Raw genomic sequence first — 22,233 nt, forward strand, 5'->3', positions numbered from 1 at the left:
GTGTTGAATTATTATAAAGAATCCCAATAATAATATAAATTAAACACATGGTAATAAGATCTTGACTAAAATAAGTTGCTTTCTTCTTGTTTTGTTTTTGTTTTTGACAGTAGTAAGTCCTAACTCAGAGCCTAGGCATTGTCCCTGTGCCATTTTGCACAAGGATAGTGCTCTACCACTTTGAGCCACACCTTAATATCTGGTTTTATAATGGTTAAATGGAGATAAGAGTTTCACAGGGGGGCCGGGAGTTTGGCCTAGTGGTTAAAGTGCTTGCCTAGCATGCATGAAGACCCGGGTTCGATTCCTCGGTACTACATACATAGAAAAAAGCCGGAAGTAATGCTTAGGCTCAAGTGGTAGAGTTCTAGCCTTGAGAAAGTCCAAGGACAGTGTTCAGGCCCTGAAGCTCAAGCCCAGGACTAGTAAAAAAAAAAAGAGTTTCACAGGGTTAGCACTGAACTGTGATTCTCAGATCTCAGCCTCCCGAGCACCTAGGATTACAGGAATGAGCTACCAGTGCCTGACAAAATTAGTTTTATGAAATAGAAAAGTTATGTTGTCTCAACTTCCTCTCATCTTCTGACCCTTTCATCTTGGCCTTTTAGTTTATTTATAGTAGTGTGCATTCTCAAAAAAAAAAACAATTTTTGGTACCATTTCTGAGGCTTGAACTCTGGACCTTGGTGCTATAGCTGAGCTTTTGTGATTAAGTTTAGGCTCTATTTGCTTTGCACTACAACTCTATTACAGATTCTTTTTGTTGTTGGTGGTCTTGGAGCTTCAACTCAGGGTCTAGGTGCTGTGCTTATGCTTTTTTGCACACGGCGAGCGCTCTATTTCTGGATTTCTAGTGGCTAATTGGAGATAAGAGTCTCAGACTTTTGTGCTCAGGCTGACTTTGAATTGAAATCCTCAGACCTGTCTCCTGAGTAGCTAGGCTTGCAGGCAAGAGCCACTGACACCTGGTTTTCCTCTTTTTTTGGTAATTAAGTGGAAATCAGCATTTCACAGACTTTCTTGTTTTCGCTGGCTTTGAAATGTGATCCTCAGATCATGACCTCTTGAGTAGCTAGGATTATAAGCATGAACCACTGTTTTCAAGTTTTTAACTCTGGCATTTAATTCTAAACTTAAAATATCTAAGCTTGGGGGTAGGCCAATGCATGTTTAGCTATCAGTCACAAAAATACACTTGTACAGTCTTTGTATCCTTCTTCAGTTTACTGCTATTTTTTATCATCAAATTTAGTAAAATTGCTTATTGCTAGAGCTAATAGCTCTGATCAATTAAGACATTCTAACTTACAACTGTTCTTGTTTTTATTTTTTTTTTGCTTTTGGTTATGTATTAGTTGTATCCGTGTGAAAGTTTAGAAAATGGATGAACAATATTTTCTCTTCCCAGAAAACACAGTTTTCAGAGATTTCTTTCCATTTGATATAAGGGTATGTATGGTTCTTTTTTAAATTTCTATTTTCTTATAGTAATTCCTACCCTTCAGTATCTTTATGGAAGCATACTGTATGAACTGCAAATAGTTATCTATCAGTAAATTCCATGGTCTCTCAGACCTTGGATGGTGCTGTCCAGAATGCATATTAAGAGATCATGTCTGGATATGGAGATCAAATGTCAAGGATATGGCTTGTTACCATTTTAGGGGAGAGTTGGGGACAGATCAACTAACTGAATGGGTGGAAATGGTCAGATCCAAAAATGAAGAATAGAGGAAAAGGGAAAAATCTAGGAAGAATAAGAAAAAATAGAGTTTTAGATGGCTGATTGATATCCAAGTGGAGCTCAGAATAAAAGAAAAACATCTAAACTGGAAGATAATTTTGGAGCAAGACAGTAGATATTTATTAGTTGAAGATGGAAAGAAGCTGTCTTCTTTCTTTTTAAGATCTAGGGCCATACTTCAACAGTAAATGAGAGTATGTCACAGTCTTGTTACTTCCTCTTTAAATGGTCCCCCCCCACAACTTGGTGAAATGGTTCAGGCCATAGGGTTGTGGCAATAATTCAGAGGCATTATTCTGTCACTTCCTGCTTAAATGGAAAATTCTGATGAAGCATTTGGTTGCCATGTTACCACTCAAGAACTGAAAACAGCACCTTTTCCTCTTAAACATGGCAACTTATAGTACTGGCAGATATTTCTGGTAAAATTAAGCAAACCCTGGAATGGGTATGGGAGTAATGGTGGATACTGAAGAGAAGTTGATGTAGAGGTGCCTCCAGACCATTTTCGTGCTGAAAGAACAGTCATCTAATATGTCATTGAGAAAAGGAATGGATGAAGATCCATGGGACCAAACAGGGATGAACACAGAAATTGAGGTAATTTATACTTGCTTAAATGACATAGCTAGACAAGTAACTGATCTGAATAAATATGTCGAAACCTTATTTGGTGAAGTATATGAAGAGATTTATAAAGTCTCTTGTAAATTTATGGTTTTACAAAAAAATGTGACCCAATTAAGTGACGCAATTACTGCTAAATATCTAAAAGTATTAACAATGCAAGTTAGAGAATCAGGAAATACTTTTCCAACTGCAACTAGGCAAACGCAGCAAGTATGCTCCTTTAACTCAACACCTCTGAAGACATTAGAACATTACAGTGATGAGGTAGACATTTCATCTGTTACTATGTGTGATTCTTACTACTTGGATGAAACAAAAGGTTTCAGTTCTTCTGATGGTTCATTCCAATTATGTTCCTCTTGCCCCGAGCTATGGGAAGAAAAGAAAAGAGCAAAAAAGAAAGGGCATAGGATGGAAATGTTTGTGCAGAACAAGAAGGACATAGGTCATTCCAATGACTCCAAATGTATACCAAAACTTCAGCCAATGGGCAATAATAGTTCAGCTGCTCATGGCAAGATATTTCATTCATATATCAATCGACCATCTAAAAAGTCTTCATCTCCAATGTTTGAGTGTAGTACAATCAGCATTATCCTAGCAAGAGCTATAGGAAAAGTGTTATCTAGTGCTTTATACCCAGAACATGATGCAACTGAAGATAGGGAAAACTCATGTGCTTATGACAGTTATGGAACTGGAAAGAGTGAAGCAAAGCCCCAGCCTCAAAATCATCATCAAAAAGCAGAAGTGTTTCTGAATCCTAAAGCAGCAGCCTTATCATCTCCGCCACAACTTAATTGGTCAGCTGGATTAAAAGCTTCCAAGTCATCGGAAATTCCTGCAACCATTCCAGCCCCAACTAACCTGTCATTACCTGTCTGGATACATACAGCAACATCAAGAGCAACACAAACAACAGAGACAGAATCTGATTGTCTACAATCTACTCCTGATACAGACATTCCAGTTACACCACCCAAAGCAGCATTATGCCATATAGCACCAGAACCTGTTAAGTATTCTGAAATGAACCCAGATGATCAAAATCTACAAGATAAAACAATGACTTCACATGTATTCCCATATCCGGTTACAGATCATGCCAATTTTGCTTTACCTGGGGAACCTCAACTCTCTTCATCTTTTCAATCTGCATTATGTTCTGTTTCACAGTCACCTTTACTTGTAAATTCAGCAATATCTTCATTTCCATCAAAACTCCAGTCTTCATATCCATCATTATCACAGAATTTGATTCTCTCTACATCAGAGTCTTTGCTAGAACCGCAACCAAGATCTTCAACTTCACAAAGGACAAATTCAGTTCCAATGTCATCAATATCTTCATGTTCACAATCAATATCTGAAATCCCATTACCAAAACAAGTACCAAGCCCATTTTCAGGATATTTCAATGAACAATTAGCAAGTGCCCCAGCTGCAAATTCCACAAGAAATTCAAATTCACAGCCACCAAGACCATCAGAATTTGAGTTATCAGAATATTCCTTTCTACAATCATTGTTTTCTTTTCAATCAACACCTACCATTTCGAGAAGCACCAAGAGGCGTTCAAGATTCTGGTATTCACCAAAGGTTTCTTCTGCTTTAAAGTATTCTCCTCCATCAACTGTTCCGATACTCAGTATAACCAGAAGTGATTTTATGGAAGCAGTAAAAAAAGGAACTGTGTTAAACAAGCCTGAAGATCCATGTCGTAAAGAAGCAACAGTTAAGCTACTTGACAATGAAAGGAGTATTATCCTGAATCGTCGTAAGGCTATGGGGTACAGTTCAGAAATATCTGATAGTGAAAGTGATTGCATAGAGGAAAAGTAAGCAAATAAATCCAAGCAACATAAAAACCAATACCAATTGCCTTGTTGTATTGTACTTTTCCCCTTAGAATTAACCATTTGCTTTAATTATCTCCCAAGAAAATTTATCAACCTGAAATCCTCAGTATATTATGATTTTTTTTGCCAGTCCTGGGCTTGGGCTCAGGGCTTGAGCACTGTCCTTGGACTTTCTCAAGGCTAGCACTCTATCACTTGAGCCTCAGCACCACTTCCAGCTTTTTGCTATATATGTGGGATACTGAGGAATCGAACCCAGGTCTTCATGCATGCTAGGCAAGCACTCTACCACTAGTCCAAACTCCCGGCCCCCATATTATGATTTTTAAGTAGTTTATTTGCTCAAATAAACTAAAAAAACTAAGTATTGAGAACAGAGAGTACTTTTAATACAACACAGTTTATTTGGGACTATGATAACTAAGTTGATTGTGAAAATATTAACAGTCCACGCAATAGAAAAGAATATCAAATATTTATCATTGTATTTACATGAATGAAAACAGAAATTTATACATGTTCGTTTATTAGTTGTTCATATTTTTATTAGCATGAATTAGCTACAAAATGGGTTTACATTGTGAATTTCCATGCAGTTTGACAACTCATATTTATTGAAATTCTTGGTTTATAAAGTTATTTTAGTCCATTTCAAATAACGCCTAACAAACATTCAGAGTTCTTGAATGTGTACTCAGAAGGCATACATTAAATTTATAGTTCTGAAAAGGAATATGTAGACTGAATAGTACCAGTTTTCTTTCTGCAGGATTTTATTTTCTGAGCCTGGGACTTTAATTCAGGGCTTAGGTGCTATACATGTTTTTTTTGAGGTGGGGGAAGCTTTTGTTCTCAAGTATAGTGTTCTACCACTTGAGCCAGCTCTACTTCTGTTCTTTGGTGGTTAATTGGAAATAAATATTTCATGGAATTTTCTACTCGGGCTGGCTTCAAACCATGATCCTCAGATCTCAACCTCCTAAGTAACTAGAAATACAGGTTTAAGCCACGGGCACCAGGCTCTAATTTGGAGTTTTTATTTTTATGTGGACTTATTTACTGGAGACATTTGCTTACTTCTAAGATCTTATAATTTTCTAAGTAACATATCTCAACTTTCAATAAGTTATTTAAAATAAAACAATTATTTTTAAAAGTCAACGCCATGAGACCATGTCAGCTCACTTAAAAGATGATTATAAAAATTTAGCACCATAAGAAACCCTAAAATCCAAAGGTATGGGAAAGAATTAAAGTTCCCTGACAATACTGCAGTGAGGATACTCAATCAAATAAGTTGGAACCAGAATGCCAAGAATGTGTCAACTGAATCAGGAATATGAATATTTTAAGAAGGAACAGTGAACTATATCATAATCCTTCAGAAAATAAAGTAAAATTAATGCTTGCTTTAGTGTACCATAGGCCTACTGATTGTGACAACACTTTCAGTGGAGAGGCAGGGGGCCATTCACGACTTTGAAGTGGTTGTCATCATGTGACATGAAGAAGTGGGTTAGATATACGATGAGAAGTAGAGGGGGGTGGTAGTTAAAGGGTATGTACTGTTGGGAGTATAGAGGTTGGAAGCAGTATGTGTTTAAGGCAAGGATAGAGGAAAGAAAAGAAATAGAAATTCTGTCATCACATTGTGCTAACTTAAAAAATAAAATAGTAATATAAGAGAATGGTGACATGAATGATCCCACTTATACTAGGTGCTATCCCTTAAGAGTTCCATCACTTAACAGCACAAAACTTATGTCTATGTATTCCATATGGTTCAGCTGCTGGTACCAAGCTTTTTGGAAGTCTGATCCTGCCATGACTTGATAGACTTTCTAGATCTACTTTGAAATCTTAGTGGAAGTCTCCATGATCCAATAACTCTTGGGTTCTAAATGATTGCAAGACTAGTGTCACATGGATAAGAATAAGATCTGCCTGCACAAGTTCTATTTGATTCTGCTTGGGCTATGGCTACAGTAGCCTCTGATTGCCTTGGTAGTTCTACATATGATTGGAATTCTGGGAAATAATTGTCTAGGCACCCTAGTGTGATCAGCTAAACTCAGAGGGACTTTTCAAATAACATTCTTTAAAAAGAGGAATTTACACTTTCACATTTTGAGCCTTAAGTTTAGGTAGAACCTGTTGGTTTTTTGTGATATCTCTTATTGTGGTGGCACAAAGTAGTTGGTGATATTTCAATTATGTTAATCTCTTAAATAACTGTATTTTCCTTGGTTACAACTTTAATTGCCCACTGTGGTCAAATTGAACTTCATTACATTGTTTTGTATTCCAGTCTTTGTCTTTATGTTTTATGCTGGTACTAGGGTTTGAACTGTGGGTCTGGGCTCTGTTCCTTATCTATTTTATTCAAGGTTAGTGATCTGGCCTTTGAGCCACATTTCTACTTCTGCCTTTTGGCTGGTTAACTGGAAATAAGAATCCCATATACTTCCCTGTCCCAGCTGGCTTCAAATTGCGATCCTTAGGTCTTACTTACCCTTCTGAGAAGCTAGAATACCACATATCAGACTCTGACACCTAGTTTCTATTACTTCTATTTCTCACTGTAAATCTGGCTATAAATCGGCAGTGATATCCGTTCTACTGCCTGCATGTTGAACTTCCCTGATATTTCTTCTGCTTGATAATCTAGTCCATCACCTTTAAACTGCCTCACAGAAAGTTTGAGACCATAAAGAATAGGTAGACTGAGTGTAATATGAATGGCCTGTGACCTAATTCTCAACAGTCTTGATTTCCATCTAAATTCATATAGGTTTAGCCTTACATTCTGCATTCCTATCACTCTGTCTCATCCCTTACACAGTCCTCCATTAATGTTAGCATCCCAGTTGTTCTCTGCCTCATTCTCTGAGCTTTTCAAAATTCCTCCCACAAAGGAATTCTAAAAGCTTCTTAAGCCACACTGTCTTTGCTATAATATCAGTGAGCTTTGCTCACTCAAACAAAATCTTAGATGTGTGCAACTGTAACAATAAAAAATATTTTGAGCCAGGTGCCAGTGTCTCATGCCTGTAACTATCTCCACACACAAAGCCAAGACCTGGAGAGTTGTAGATTGAAGCAAATGTGAGCAGAAACTGCCCTGAGATTTTGTGTCCGAAATAACCAGCCAAAAGCATAGGTGGAGGTATGACCCTAGTGGTATAGTGCCACCTTCACAAGCAGGCAGAGTGTAAAGCCCAAAGCTGTAACCATAGGAATATCCAATAAAACTGTTTTATATTGTCTGTAGTTTCCCAAGCTTTTACTCCATCCTTCTTTGTATCAACTGCTTTGGGTCTGTGCTAACACAATACCTTATGGAAGGGGCATTTAAGTCTTTCTCTATGGAGCAAATTAAAAACTGTTTTCTTGGTCTTTAAATTAAGCAAAAGTTGGACATTCAGCCCCTGCTTCTACTTTGCATCTCTGCCTTTTGATATCAATCATTCCATTTTGTAGTCACTTTACAACTACCTTGGGATCTGGAAGAACAGACTTACTCACAAGCATCTTATGAAAAAGAGACAAACTGCCCCTCAAACAGATAATTCCACCTTATCATCATCTTGAAAATAACAGCCAAAAGCTGCAGGACATCTTCCAGGCCTTCAGAGCCAAACACTGAGTTGTTGGTGAACCAGGCTATAATTAGCTTCCTCATTACTTACTTAAACTAAGGTCAATATCTGTACCAGGGAGGATGGGTAAAGAAGATGGAGTGAAATGTTATCTTGCCATTTAATAGATCTGCCACTGCTTCTGCTGCTGCTGCTTTGCAGGATGTCTCTTTATTTGGCATAAAGGGGTAAGTAGCAAGACCTCAGGTGCAACTCCTGGTCTTTGGGCCTGAGAACTGAAAACATAGTTTCATTTTTATTATCTCACAGTGGAGAGAGAGAGAGAGAGAGAGAGAGAGAGAGAGAGAGAGAGAGAGAGAGAGAGAGAGAGAGAGAGAGAGGGAGGGAGGGAGGGAGGGAGGGAGGGAGGGAGGGAGGGAGGGAGGGAGGGAGGGAGGGAGAGAGAGAGAGAGAGAGAGAGAGAGAGAGAGAGAGAGAGAGAGAGAGAGAGAGAGAGAGAGAGAAAGAGGGAGGGAGGGAGGGAGGGAGGGAGAGGAGAAAGAGGAAGGGAGGGAGGGAGGGAGGGAGAGAGAAAAAGAAGGAAGGAGGGAAGGAGGGGGAGAGAGAGGGATAGGTGGGGATGGGAGGGAGGGAGGGAAAACAGAGTTACAATGGTTCCTTCACGGACTGGTCACCAGGGACCTAAATTCCTTTGATTAGGTACCAACTCTCAAAAGTTCTATTAAGACACAACAGCACTGGTAAGCCACTTGATGCCTGAAGACCAATCTTTAACACACCTAAGTCTTTGGAAACATCACAAATCTAAACAATGGTAGAATGGTGATATTAAGAATATTTAAAGAATCCTTGAATTTCAAATGAGTTATAATTTGCCTTCATTGTGTAGAAGGAAGCAAATTTCCCCTTAGTCCTCAGGATCAATTACCTCAGTGTACACAATTCTCTCCTATTTCTTGTTCATTCAGATGCATGAGCAGACTCATCTAGCCTAATTATAATCTTAACTTATAGTTCAGTGCAATGACTACTGTTTTCTGCTGAAGAATTGCTTTCTTTTTTCTTTTGTGAGACATGGGGCTTGAACTCTGGGCCTGAGCGCTGTCCCTGAGCTCTTTACTCAAGGCTACTGCCATACCCCTTGAACCACAGCCCACTCCCCATTTTCTAGTAGTTAATTGGAGATAAGAGTCTCTGGGCTTTGTATTACCTGGGCTGGCATTGAACTTCAATCCTCAGATCCCAGCCTCCTGAGTAGCTAGGATTACAGGTGTGAGCCACTGTGCCAGGAAAAATTGCTTTTTTTTTTTGCAACAAAACCAGTAAGAATGAAAGTCAGAGATAGAAAACAAAATGCTGCTAGATCTGTAAGGTTAATACACAGTGACAATCAATTCCATTACCCTCATGGATTTACCAGAATTGTGAATCCTTCAGTGTGATTAAAAGTAAATGGTATCTAGGCTGTACTCTGATCCAAAACACACAGAGCCTCCTCAGTTACTTGCCCCTAACGTGCAAGGAAATGCCACTGTAACTGTGCCTTCCCAGTCATTCCATTATCCTCTCACACCACCTGTTTCAGCATGGTGATAACAGCGTATTTCTTGGACCTGTGTCCACTGCCATATGTTGTTTTGTTGGCTGTGATGTGAGAATTTTGAGAAGCAGTGACGTGTAGAATAGCATGATGACTAATGAGGACATCCTATATTTCCACAAGTGGATGTTTTGCTACAAGCATTATAGGCAGCGAGGACAAATCCATACCTGGAGGAAATATCTATTGCCAGAAGACAAATTGCTGTTTTCCTTCCCCAGGGTGGCACAAGTCCATTTTTGTTAACCTGCCACTGGCTACAATACTGCTAACATAGGGAAGCTGGCCATGTTGAGGACTTAGTATTGGTATTCACTCATTTAAGATTAGACCCTCACTAGTGACCATAGCCAGGCCAGCCTTTGAGAGCAGTCCTTCTCCACTGCTCTGTGCATGCATAACCCTTCTCTCTATTACCATGCTCATTTGTTCTTGAGCCTACTAGCAATGACAGAAATGTCAGGGGAAAGAATATCAGTGGTTTTCTATTTACCATAGCAAACACATGGAACCAACCCAGATGCCCCTCAGTTGAGGAGTGGATCAACAAGATGTGGTATTTGTACACAATGGAATTCTATGCTGCTGTCAGAAAGAACGACATCGCCCCATTTGTTAGGAAATGGACAGACTTAGAAAAAATCATATTAAGTGAAGTAAGCCAGACTCAAAGGAACTTAGGCTCAATGGTTTCCCTCATTTGTCATCATCAGTACACATGTAGGACTCTCTTAGCAGAGGATTACAATAGCTCAAAACCTAAATACGTAAGGTCATATAAGATAAGAGTAAATGGAAGGACCTCCAGGATATGGAAATAAGAGCTTTATCTTGAGTGATTGTTGTTCTTAATGTACTATGTTGTTTCTCATCTTTTTTGTTGCCCATTGGTTAATCTCATATTGTTACTGTATCTGAGTTTGTATATTATATATATATATATGTTTATGTGTTTATTTGAAATAGGAAAGGGAAGGGGGGAAACAAGATTAGGGGAGTGGGTAGGGGAGATAAATGGGGACAAAACATGAGAAGGGATATCAATGTGTGAGAAATAATGCACCTTCTATCTGGTGCATGTAACTGTCACCCCTGTATTAATTACAATTTTAAAAAAAATATACCAGTGCTTTTTTCAAAATGGGAAGTTCTACTTTTTCAGTATTAAATCCTCCTCATGGAGATCACTTGCTGTTGTCTCATTTTGGTTAAAGAGATGCCATGAATAAAAGTATCCTCCCACTTAGAAGAGACCCATTAATATGCTTCATGTTAATAGTTCTCTACAAATTTCATGGAGGTTGAAGCCCTTTTAATTTTTTTCTGGTTTACCTTCCAAATTTTTATTAAGCAGTTACAAAGGGGGTTTTGAAGCCAGAAGTCAGGAGATCCTTGCAAAGGTAACTTGGTTAATGTTACCCCCTTTTTTAAAAAAATCCCCCGCCTTTACCCTCCAACCTCTATCCCTAATCAGTTTTTATCCCTAGCTCATTTTTTTACATAATGCGTGCGCTTCATTTCATTGCTCTTCCCCTAAAATATGCTTCAGCATCTGGCATTTCTTTCTTTAAATTGTTAACTGTTCAAAGGAGTTGCACTGTTGGACTCCTCCCCCAAGTATACCATCCTTTTGTCTGTTTTGACGCTCACATATCCTAGCAGAAATACTAAGTGATTTCACCTTCTTTCCAAATCCATTTTGCCTATTTTGATCAATGTAACACACAGTGTGATATCTTGATTCAGGAAAGTGAGCAAGTTCCAGGCAAACTGAATTAGGATACAAACCTGGAGAATTGATATAACACTAAAGCATGACAGTGAATATTTAGTTTGGTAAACATATACACCTGTTGAAAACAAATTGCTTCTAGAGGTATTACTCAGAGGTATTACTCTAAATGCATATTAAAGATCAGTATCTTTCTAACATGTACCAAAGAATGTGTTAATTTCCTTGCGGAGTGATACCACATGTGGTACAGAATCTACAATTATGAACACTGCCTGATAAGGTTTGTGATAATCCACCCTCATTATGTAAGATCTATTTGTTTTCTTTTCAAGCTAAATATGTGACATGAATGGAGAAGTGCTGGGAATTACTAACTACACAGCAGTAGGCAGCAGTTCTTTCATTCCCTTTAAAAGCATACATTTCTACTTCTTCTTTTTTTTTTTTGGCCAGTCCTGGGCTTAAGCTCAGGGCCTGAACACTGTCCTTGGATTTTTCTCAAGGCTAGAACTCTACCACTTGAGCCTCAGCAACACTTCTGGCTTTTTCTAAGTATGTGGTACCAAGGAATCGAACCCGGGTCTTCATGCATGCTAGGCAAGCACTCTACCACTAGGCAAAACTCCAGGCCATACATTTCTACTTCTATGTATTTTTATTTCTAGATATCTTATCTCTATCTATCTATCTATCTATCATGACAATTCTACTGGAACTTACTCACACTTAACCAACATAAAGATCTCATTCCACGTGATCTAGAAAGGGTTTGAAATTGTCATAGTTGAGTATGTTCATTACAACATACACACACATATATAGATTTAATAACTTGGGTAATAATCATTAGAGCAATATATTTCCTATTTTTCATTCCCTTTCATTAATTTAATTTCTTTTGCATTTTAAATTCAGTATGCAGGCTACTGAGTTACTTTTTGTCTTTTGCCTTTTGTTACTGGGAATAATACACAGGTCTTCATAGATGCTAGGTAAGTGCTCTACCACTATGCTGTATCTTAAGCCTTTACATACTATTAAGAAATGTGTTTCTTTACTTTACTCGTTAGTAAATATTTCTGTTATCTGCCTATGATTTACATCTACTTCGAGTCCATTACAGTCAGTCAGATAACATAGCCTACATTTTCATTGATTTTATATTGATTTGTGACAATTCTGTGACTGCATACAGAATATATCTTGGTAAATGCACCATATATACTTGCCAAGAATTTGCAATCTGTAGGTTTTGGTAGGAATATTCTGTAATTGTCAATTGGATCACAAGGCTAGTATAGTGTTCCATTCTTCTATATCTTTGCTTAATTTCTATCTAGTACTTTTAGTAAATATTGACAGTGATATGCAGATGTTTCTACTAAAAATTTCTGGCTTTATTTTTCCTTTCATTAATATTTGTTTTTCATGTATTTTGAAGATATATTGCTTTACACATACATATTCAGGTCACTGGATTATAATTGCATTGGTATCTTCCTTTACTCCATAATAAATGTTATCATTATGAATAAAACATTATCTGTTATTCTATAGTTGATTACAATTTTTATAGCTTGTATGATATAGTTCTCATTATTTAATTTTTCCTCACAAATGTGTAATATGGATAGCCTCTGTACCAATTACTAATAGGCCTTTTTTTGCCCTTCAGAATACCATAGGTACATCCTTTTCTCTGAATTCATTTCACCATCCTATCCTGTGAGCCCTCAAGAGAAGAACCCATCAAGCTCCACTTACATATTTTGAGACCTTTCCTAACTTTACTCCTCAGGTCTCTGCACTTAATTGCATAATTTTGTAAGTTCTGAAATATATGAATTTCCCTCTGTGTAAGTATTTCATACTTTTAGGGAAGAGACACTTAAGGATATCCTACATGTACCTCTCATTAAACTTCCACCCTTAGAGCAATCTACATTATTTTTTTACATGTGGTTATCCAACCTAAGTTTATCTACACCAAATAATAGCTCACTACCTCCAAAGTCATATTATTCCTACACTGAATGCTACTTAATATTAAACAATTCTGCCTTAGATTGTTTTATCTTTTTAAAATATTCTATTTATGTTGCATTACCTTTCTGTGCCTTCCTTCCATCAAAGCAGAAGTGCTAAATGGCCCCATATCCACGTTTCCCATGTGACTATGTCCAAGTCTCAATTGTTGTGTTGCTATTTATTTAGGACATTCATTCTCACTTACACACAGCAGGTAAGGCAATCTAAGCAACCAACAAATCCTAAATTGGAAATGTTACTTGAAATGAAATGTATTTGCCATAAAATATGTGATTCCATTTTTTGTGAGTGCTTTTGTTTGTTGGCTAAAATTATTTATTTTTGTAAATAATATCTTTTTACTGTGTTTTGTCCTTGTTTATCCATTATATCATATATATATATACTACCACTGAATGCTTTTAAGCTAACTACTCTTTTATGATTATTTGTAGGAAAAAATGGGGACTAAGTGATATTACATAAATATAGTCATTTATTCTCTCCTTATATCCAAATTTCTAAGGCTGTAAAGTAAAAATAGCTTGCAAATCAGTATGCCTAGTTTGTAAAAAGTCATACATTTATGTATCCAGATCAGGTTGCTTACTAAATTCAAAGACCTTTCTGTGTGTGTGTGTGTGTGTGTGTGAACGCACACACATGAGTGCACACATATGCATACAGAGTGTGAAACTGAGACAAAGACAAGAAGAGAGAGAAAATGAAATAAAAAGCAACTTTGAAAGAATTGTTAGCATCAAGAAGTAATAAGGCAGAGGATCTGTCTAATTAAAATGTGTATGGGAAATATGTGCGTAGTGCCAAGCCCCACTACCGTTCATGTCTGTGATTCTAGTTACTTAAGAGGCTAATATCTAAGGATTTTGGTCCAGATCCAGCCCAATCAGGGAGCTCTGTGAGACTTTAATCTCCAATTAACTGCCAAAGTGCTGGAAATAGCGCTATAGCTCAAGTGATAGAGCATCAGCACAAAAGTTGAGGGACACACCCAAGGGCCTATGTTCAAACTCCAGGATCAACACAAAAATACATGCATGCAGTAGCACCAGGTTGAACATTTAGCATGCACTAAAAATGAATGATAGAAATACAAAATAGGTTTGGTCTGAGATATATGTACTGATAATAAGGAAGAGACCAAATGGAGACGCTGAAGCAGGCTGAATGTGATCAATATATTTAATGTACAAGTGTGAAAATGGAATGCGGAGCTCAATGAGACTGACTTTGGAAGAAGGAGATGGAACGTGAAAGGACGACACCGGGAGAAGGTGCCTAATCAAATATATTCCATGCACAGACATGTCAAAACAAAAACTATACAATGAATCTGTTAAAATTGTAAAAAATAAGTATTACAATCTAAATTAATAAGTTTATTTTGTAACTAACAACTAACACCATTCCGATTTAACCTCAAATGTCTACATATTGACAGCAAATTCAAATATATATATATATATTATATATATAATGACCAAGGGGGGTTAATCTAGAAGGCAGTTGCATATACTGGTATAGCCAGTAGTTCACATCACACTCACATGCCACTTGTATTCATAATATGCATTTAATATGAAATTTAGACAATGTGCATTTAATATGAAATTTAGACACATAGAGTTTCTAAATATTTCCTACCAACAGACTGACCACTCTAGCTCCAGTTCTCCATCTTTTTTTTTTCTTGTGCCAGTCTTGGGTCTTGAACTCAGGGCCTGAGCATTGTTCTTGAGCTTTCTCATGGCTAGCTCTCTACCACTTGAGCCACTGCACCACTTCTGGCTTTTTTCTGTGTATGTGGTACTGAGGAATCAAACCTAGGGCTTCATGCACGCTTGGCAAGCACTCTACCACTTGGCCACACTGCTGACCCTCTCCATCTCTTTTCAGAATTCGGCCTTTTGTTCTGTGCCCAGGAAACAACCCCCTTTTTTGCTTGTTTCATTTAATGTTGGACACAGTAATACAGTCTACATCATTTCATTTTCTTCCTCTATTTTTTTTTATTTTCCAGTACTAGAATTTGAACACCACACTACAGGCTTCTCTGGTTTGTTTGTTCAGCTTGCTATCCTCTGCATGACCAATTGAGCCACATCTCTAGTACAACCTTTTGCTAGTTATTTTGGATATGGCATCATGCGGATATTTCTATCTGGACTAGCCTAGACTAGAGATGCTTTAGAGATACTGGTCTTTTGGATGGCCTACTATATGTGTGAGACACTGGCACTTGGCTAATCTGCACAAGATTCTTTCACTACTTCAGCCCCACTTATGTTAAAATTATCTCCAATTTCAAACTTTAAATCATACCAGCACCTGAAGATCTGGCTCATCTCTTCAAGTTCACTGACGTCTTATAGATTGGAACTTTATGTGAGAAAAATGATTATTTGACAAAAAAAGAGAAAAATAGAGCTCATCCTTGTAGGCCATGTTTTCCACTTCAGTTTTACTCTGAATTCTGTGTAGGTATGATTTGGTATCACAAGTGATTCGTAGTCACATAATGAGACAGCTGCACTGGCATAATCCAAGCTGAGAGTGTCTTTCCTCTTTCCATCTCAGACCATACTGTAACAGGAGCAACCTCAGCCTCTTCCATGTTAGACATAGGATTTAACATTACATCATCATTACATTAACATTAACATTCCTCACTATAAAATATATGATATATGTAGTGATATGTAATATATATGTATAACACTATACAATATATTTAATATTTAATATATAGCAAAATTATAGAAAATAGTTTGTTATGTATAACATATTATGTATAACATATTATGTATAACATGCATTACATGTTTTATATCATATATCATAATTCATATATCACACATCATAAAACATGTTGTATAAAATATATCATACCTTATATGTCATATCACATACTATATATCATATTGTATTATCTTATTACATCAAGGATATGTATTATTTATGTATTATAAATGTTCAATATTACACATAATATATACACATCATGGATATTATTTATCATCTATATTTAACATTACATATAATATGCCACATGTACATTATATATAACATTTAACAAATATGATATGAAATACCTATATCATTTATATATGCAAAACATTATTTACTCAATGCATTATGGATGGCATGTGATTCTTTTATATATTATGTATTTATACATATATATATATATCATGTATTTCATCCTAGTATATTATATTTTAAGCATAATTACTATAGATAATATATTAATATGTTACATAGAAAACTCATACATTAAAATGCATATATTTACATATATACAAGCATATATAATGTATTTCAATCTAGTATATTATATGTAAAGCATACTTATTATAGATAATATATTAATACATTATAGTATACATCAAAAATGTAATATATAATTATATAATACAATGTATAATATATATCATAAAATATATAGTATATGTGTGAGTTAATATTCACTGTAATATAGCTATACAAAATGTGTAATATATAACATACAAAATATCACATTCATTGTGCATAGGTCATATTCTATATAACATGTCATTGTGTACTGTTATACTGAATAAAATAATTATTATGCATTATAATTATGATTATTATGCATTATAATTATGATAGTTGCCATATATTTATGGGAATATGTACTCTATATTGCATATGATATAGTATATAATATAGCTTATCATATAGTATATATTGTAATATGAAATGGGTAACATACATAATACAATTTATAATGTGTAGTAGTTAATGTACAAAATGTTAATACAGGGGCTGGGAGCATGGCCTAGTGTTAGAGTGCTTGCCTAGCAAGCATGAAGCCCTGGGTCTGATTACTTGTTACCAGAAAAGGTCAGAAGTGGTGCTGTGGCTAAAATGGCAAAGTTCTAGCGTTGAGGAAGGATAGTGCCGAGGCCCTGCCTTTAAGCCCTAATGTTAATATAAAATGTTTGCTACAAGTACATGTAAACATGCACAGTACATGTTTATTATATATTATGTCATGATATATATATAAACTGTGAAATTCATAATGTAAATATATAAAGTATGGTGGGTAATAATAAATATTAAATAACATAAGTGTACTGCAATACATAACATGCTATGATCCATATTATATATTTTATGCAGCACAGTTTATATATTATATATCTCATGTCATATATGTGACATCACATGTCATATATTATATATTTCAAATTATATTTCATATCACATCATAATATAGTACATTTTATTTATTTGAATCATTAAACATATATTTGTTTTACATATAAGATATAAAGAGCTTATAGTCTCTCCTCTATATTCTATATTGCATATAACATATATTGAATATGATGTACACTATATATGACATCTGATATTTATTATGCAATTTATAATACTATGTGGTAATATTTAATTTATCATATTTACAATATAATATCTGTGATATATGTTAAAGATATTATATTTTATATTATAAATATATAGTCTACAGTCTTTAAAAATTTTTAACCTAAAAAGATCGTTTTACTCCTTTACTGAGTTTGGCCTCAAACAAGCAATATTCTTTTCTTAGGCTCTTCCAATATTTCTAACATAAACATGGAAAGAAATATCATTTGTAAAAATGTGGGATTATTCTAATATTTTCTGAATGTACCATGTAATAATTACTTTTGACTTATTACTTGTAATGGAAAGCCCTTTTGCCATTTTTATTTTTATTTTTAAAATTTTATTGTCAGAGTGATATAGAGAGGTTACAGTTAAACACAAAAGTAGTGAGTTTATTTCTTCTTGAATATTGTTACCTCTTCTCAAATTTTTCTCCCATTTTCCACCCCACAACCTCCCCAATTGTACAGTTAATTTCCAACATATTGTCTTGTGAGTATCGCTGTAACACTGGTTTGTACTTGCCCTTTGTGTCACCATTTCATTTTTCCTCTTCCTTTCCCAAATTCAATAAATCTATGCACAAAAATAAAATACAGTGACAACAGGGAATAAACCATAGGGGGTAGAGAAAGAAAAAAAGAATAATTTCACATAGTAAAATTAATATAATAATCACAAATAAAACTCTCTTCATATCATGAAGTTCATTTCATTTAGCATCATTTTATATGGTTGTATGTACATTGCTATTGAGGTATTGTGATCCTTTGCCAGGAAAATTCTAGATGTATATTAGTTATTACAAATGTAGAAGACCATGGAGTCTGTGGTTCTTTGGTTCTGGCTTACTTCACTTAATATGATTTTTTTTCAAGTCTTTCCATTTCCTTACAAATGGGTCGATGCAATTCTTTATGATGGCAGCATGTGTATACATACCACATTTTTCTTGACCCATTCATCTACTGAGGGGCACCAGGGTTGGTTCCATATCTTAAATATGGTGAATAATGCTGCAATGAACATGGTAGTGCTGGTAGGTTTAGTATGGCATTGTTTGTGGATATGTGACTAAATGCCCAGGAGTGGGATTGCTGGGTGATTAAGCTTAGTCTTTTGAGGAATTTCCATATTGCTTTTCAGACTGACTGAACGTTTATATTCCCACCAACAGTGTAATAGCATTCTCTCTGGCCACATCCCCTAGAGCATCTGTTGTAATTGCTATTCTAACTAAAGTAAGGTGCAATCTCAAAGTTGTTTTGATTTGCATTTCTTTTATGGCCAGAGATGTTGAGCATTTCTTCATGTGTCTATTGTCTAGTCTTATTTCCTCATCGGAGAAGTTTCTCTTTAAATCATTAGCCCACTTTTTAATGGAGTGGTTGTTTCTTTGAGGGCTTGTTTTTGGAAGGTTTATTTTTTTTGAGTTCTAAGTATATTTTAGATATGAGGCCCTTGTCTGTTGTATGGCTAGTGAAGATCTTCTCCCACTCTGTGGGCTTTCTATTTATCCTGGTAGCTATTTCCTTTGTGAGGCATGAGCTCTGCAGCTTAATGCAGTCCCATTTGTTCAACGTTTCTTTAATATAATTCACTGTTCCATTTTTATTTTTGTTTCCATGGTTATATACTGCTGAGATGGGAATATGGTTAGCCAGGTATAGATTTTTTATCCAATTTTTTCACAGTTATTGAATTATTTTCTCAGTGTTGTAGATAAAGAAACTGAATCAAACAGGTTAAGTGATTTTCCTAGCAGTTATGAATTTTCATAGCTCCTAAGGAAATTTTCATAACTACTATGATTTTTCATTTCAGCTATGGAATGCAATGACTCTTGAAAACCTAAAATCAGGCTGAGAGTTTTAGCTTCAAGTCATAACCAAGATCCGGGTAGAGTGCTTGCCTGACATTCATGAAGAACTGGATTTGATTCCTCAGTACCACATATATAGAAACAAGCCAGAAGTAGTGCTGTGACTCAATGGGTAGAGCTCTAGCCTTGAGAAAGCTTAAGGACAGTACTTAGCCTTGAGTTCAAGCCCCAGGACTGGCAAAAAAGTCACAACCAATATTGTGTATTGTGAACTTGTATGAAAGAACATGAGTAGGGCTGTGTTTGAAAGATAGTTTAAGGATATAGTAAAATGTGTTGATGATCATCCTTTCTATTGTTATTCCAATTAATAAAATTTTCTATTTTAAGTTAAACCAAATGAAAGATCAAATAATTCCACCATCTTACATAGTACTCTGACAGAACCTCTCAAGCTCAGGGAGGTAATTGCCTGAATGCAGAGTTCAGTGATGCTGAGTTCATAGGCAAACTGTTGAAAACTCAAGCAGCGCTGAAGTTTTTATGTATGTATTACAATTTGGAGTAGTAAAATACAATTATGTTTTGAGGTTCTAAGATATTTGGCCTTCTCTTTGCTATTATTCCTAACACATTTTCTATATATAGTGTCTTTTTTTGTTTGCCAGTCTTGGGGCTTGAACTCAGGGCCTGGACATGGTCCCTGAGCTTTTTCTCATGGCTAGTGCTCTAGTGCTTGAGCCACAGCACCACTTCCAGTATTTTTGTGTATATGATACCGAGGAATCGAATCCAGGCCATCGTGCATGCTAGGCATACAGTCTACACTCCTAGCCCCTATATATACTGTCTTTTTTTTAGTTATGCATCTATCTAAAGTTTCTTTTTTTGTTTCTTTTTTTCATATATTTATTATTGTAATTAATAGAAGGGTTACATGATATTTGCCAGATAGATGGTGCATTAATTCCCATACATTGATACCCTTTCACATGTCTTGGTCCCCATTTCCCTCCCCCCCACCCCACCCCTCATCTTGTTTTCCCCCCTTCCCTATCCAATTTCAAATAACCAAATACAAATATATCCAATATATAAGCTTATAATGGACACCAAACCTAGAATATTGTAAATCCCATGAGGTCATGACAACGCAAATGTCTTAACATGCTACTTTACTGAAGTTTCTCATATTTTTTTACTACCATATACTGTCTTAATACATGTTTCAATTATGTGACTAACACATGTATGTTTGAAACAGATAACTTCTTGACACTAAATTTCTAGACACATACTATAATAATGCATATATCTATATAATATTTATATCTATCTCTCTATATATATACATGAGCATAAAGTAAGGAACATGATAAAGTGCTGGTGCTTCACTTCTGATTTTAATTTGTGTTTAGAAATAAAAATGTCAGTGATTCCATACATAATTATGATGAAAAGTATGGTTGGAACTGGGTGCTTGTGGCTCACTCATAATCCTATCTACTTAGGATGCTGAAATCTGGGGATCGCAATTCAAAGTCTGTGAGACTCTTATCTCCAACAAACTTCTTAGAAAAATCTGGAAGTGGAATTGTGTCTCAAGCAGTCAAGTGGTAGACTGCTGGCCTTGAGTGCAAAGAGACTCAGAGACAGTGGTCAAGCCCCAGAACCAGAATAAGAAAAAAGAAAAAAAACCTGTGGGTGAAAGAAATGATCCAGGAAGGCAATTTATTGAATAATATTGAGTGTTTAATAAATATTAAAATTATTTTAATTGTACTTAGTAGAATCATCCATTAGGGGGATAAACTTACCTCAGAAATTAGGTGTTCTGTTACCCAAAGCAAGCAGTATGAAACCCATTTTAGTTCAGCTAGAAACTATACCTGGCATCTTTGGGTGGAGTTATGAAGGTAAAATGTAGCTAAAATCAGAGCAGGTAATGATGGTGACAAATCAAAGGACTTCCTCCAAGCTTTTTCTGGAGCATACCTAGTGCTTGGAATCTCAACACTAATACTAGCTAATGAAACAATATCTCTAGCCTGGCAATTTATAATGCATGGTTTGCCACACGACTATTTCTGATTACTAAGCTGGGTTTACTTTCCCTAGGAATGGGAGTTGTTTCTAGGAAAGAGCTTTAAGAGAGAACTGTTTCTATAACCTTGTAATAAAGAGGCACTTTGAAAGATGATAGAGAAATTATTCATTTTGTCCAAGTATCTCCTGTTTCTTCAGGTTGCCATTCTTTTGCACGTTTTCTTCTGCTTTTTCCCATTGGAGGGACTGCTTTTATGTCCTGATTTCTCTTCAGCCTTGTTTTATCTCCTGTGATATATCCTTCCTTTGTATTTCTCCCAGACACTTTGCTGCTATTGATAGTTACAGCAATTATCCTACAGATGATTGAATTTAAACTTAAATTCACAGGAAAACTTTGATGTAAATGAAATAATAAGTATAGATTGATGACTTCAATGTGGGTTTGTGATAGTTTGCCAAGAATGCCCAAGGCTCTAGATCCAATCCCCACTATCAATAAGAAAACAAAGACAAAGCAAAAAAAATGTTCAACTTCCTTTTTCCCTTCTTGTCTTCCTTACCTGTGATGGATAAAACAGAATGTCTTGCCCAATGTTACCTAGTTAGTAAATGAAAAAGCTGAGCTGAGAAACTAAGGTGTTTTTATATGTAGCCTGAAGCCATTATAAAAGATGATGGGGATGATATCATTTTGTTCTAATTCTACTAAGTATTTCTCTTTATAAACTGACACAGTAATCAAATACAT

General features: G+C 35.8%; 1 protein-coding gene across 1 annotated transcript; it reads left to right on the forward strand.

The window, feature by feature from the left end:
- The first annotated feature begins 2,097 nt into the window (after positions 1-2,097).
- LOC150041082 (uncharacterized) lies at positions 2,098-4,220 on the forward strand. The gene has a single exon (XM_090325965.1). It carries the CDS (start codon positions 2,279-2,281, stop codon positions 4,214-4,216), a length of 1,938 nt encoding a protein of 645 aa, XP_090182091.1. The 5' UTR covers positions 2,098-2,278; the 3' UTR covers positions 4,217-4,220.
- Positions 4,221-22,233: the final 18,013 nt, after the last annotated feature.

Source organism: Megascapheus bottae, chromosome X, assembly GCF_031878675.1.
Source record: "Megascapheus bottae isolate mThoBot1 chromosome X, mThoBot2.hap1, whole genome shotgun sequence".
Lineage (NCBI taxonomy): Eukaryota > Metazoa > Chordata > Mammalia > Rodentia > Geomyidae > Megascapheus > Megascapheus bottae.

What these genes read in the sequence shown, in the direction of transcription:
- LOC150041082 (XM_090325965.1), top strand. Translation starts at nt 2,279, where the DNA reads ATGTCATTGAGAAAAGGAATGGATGAAGATCCATGGGACCAAACAGGG.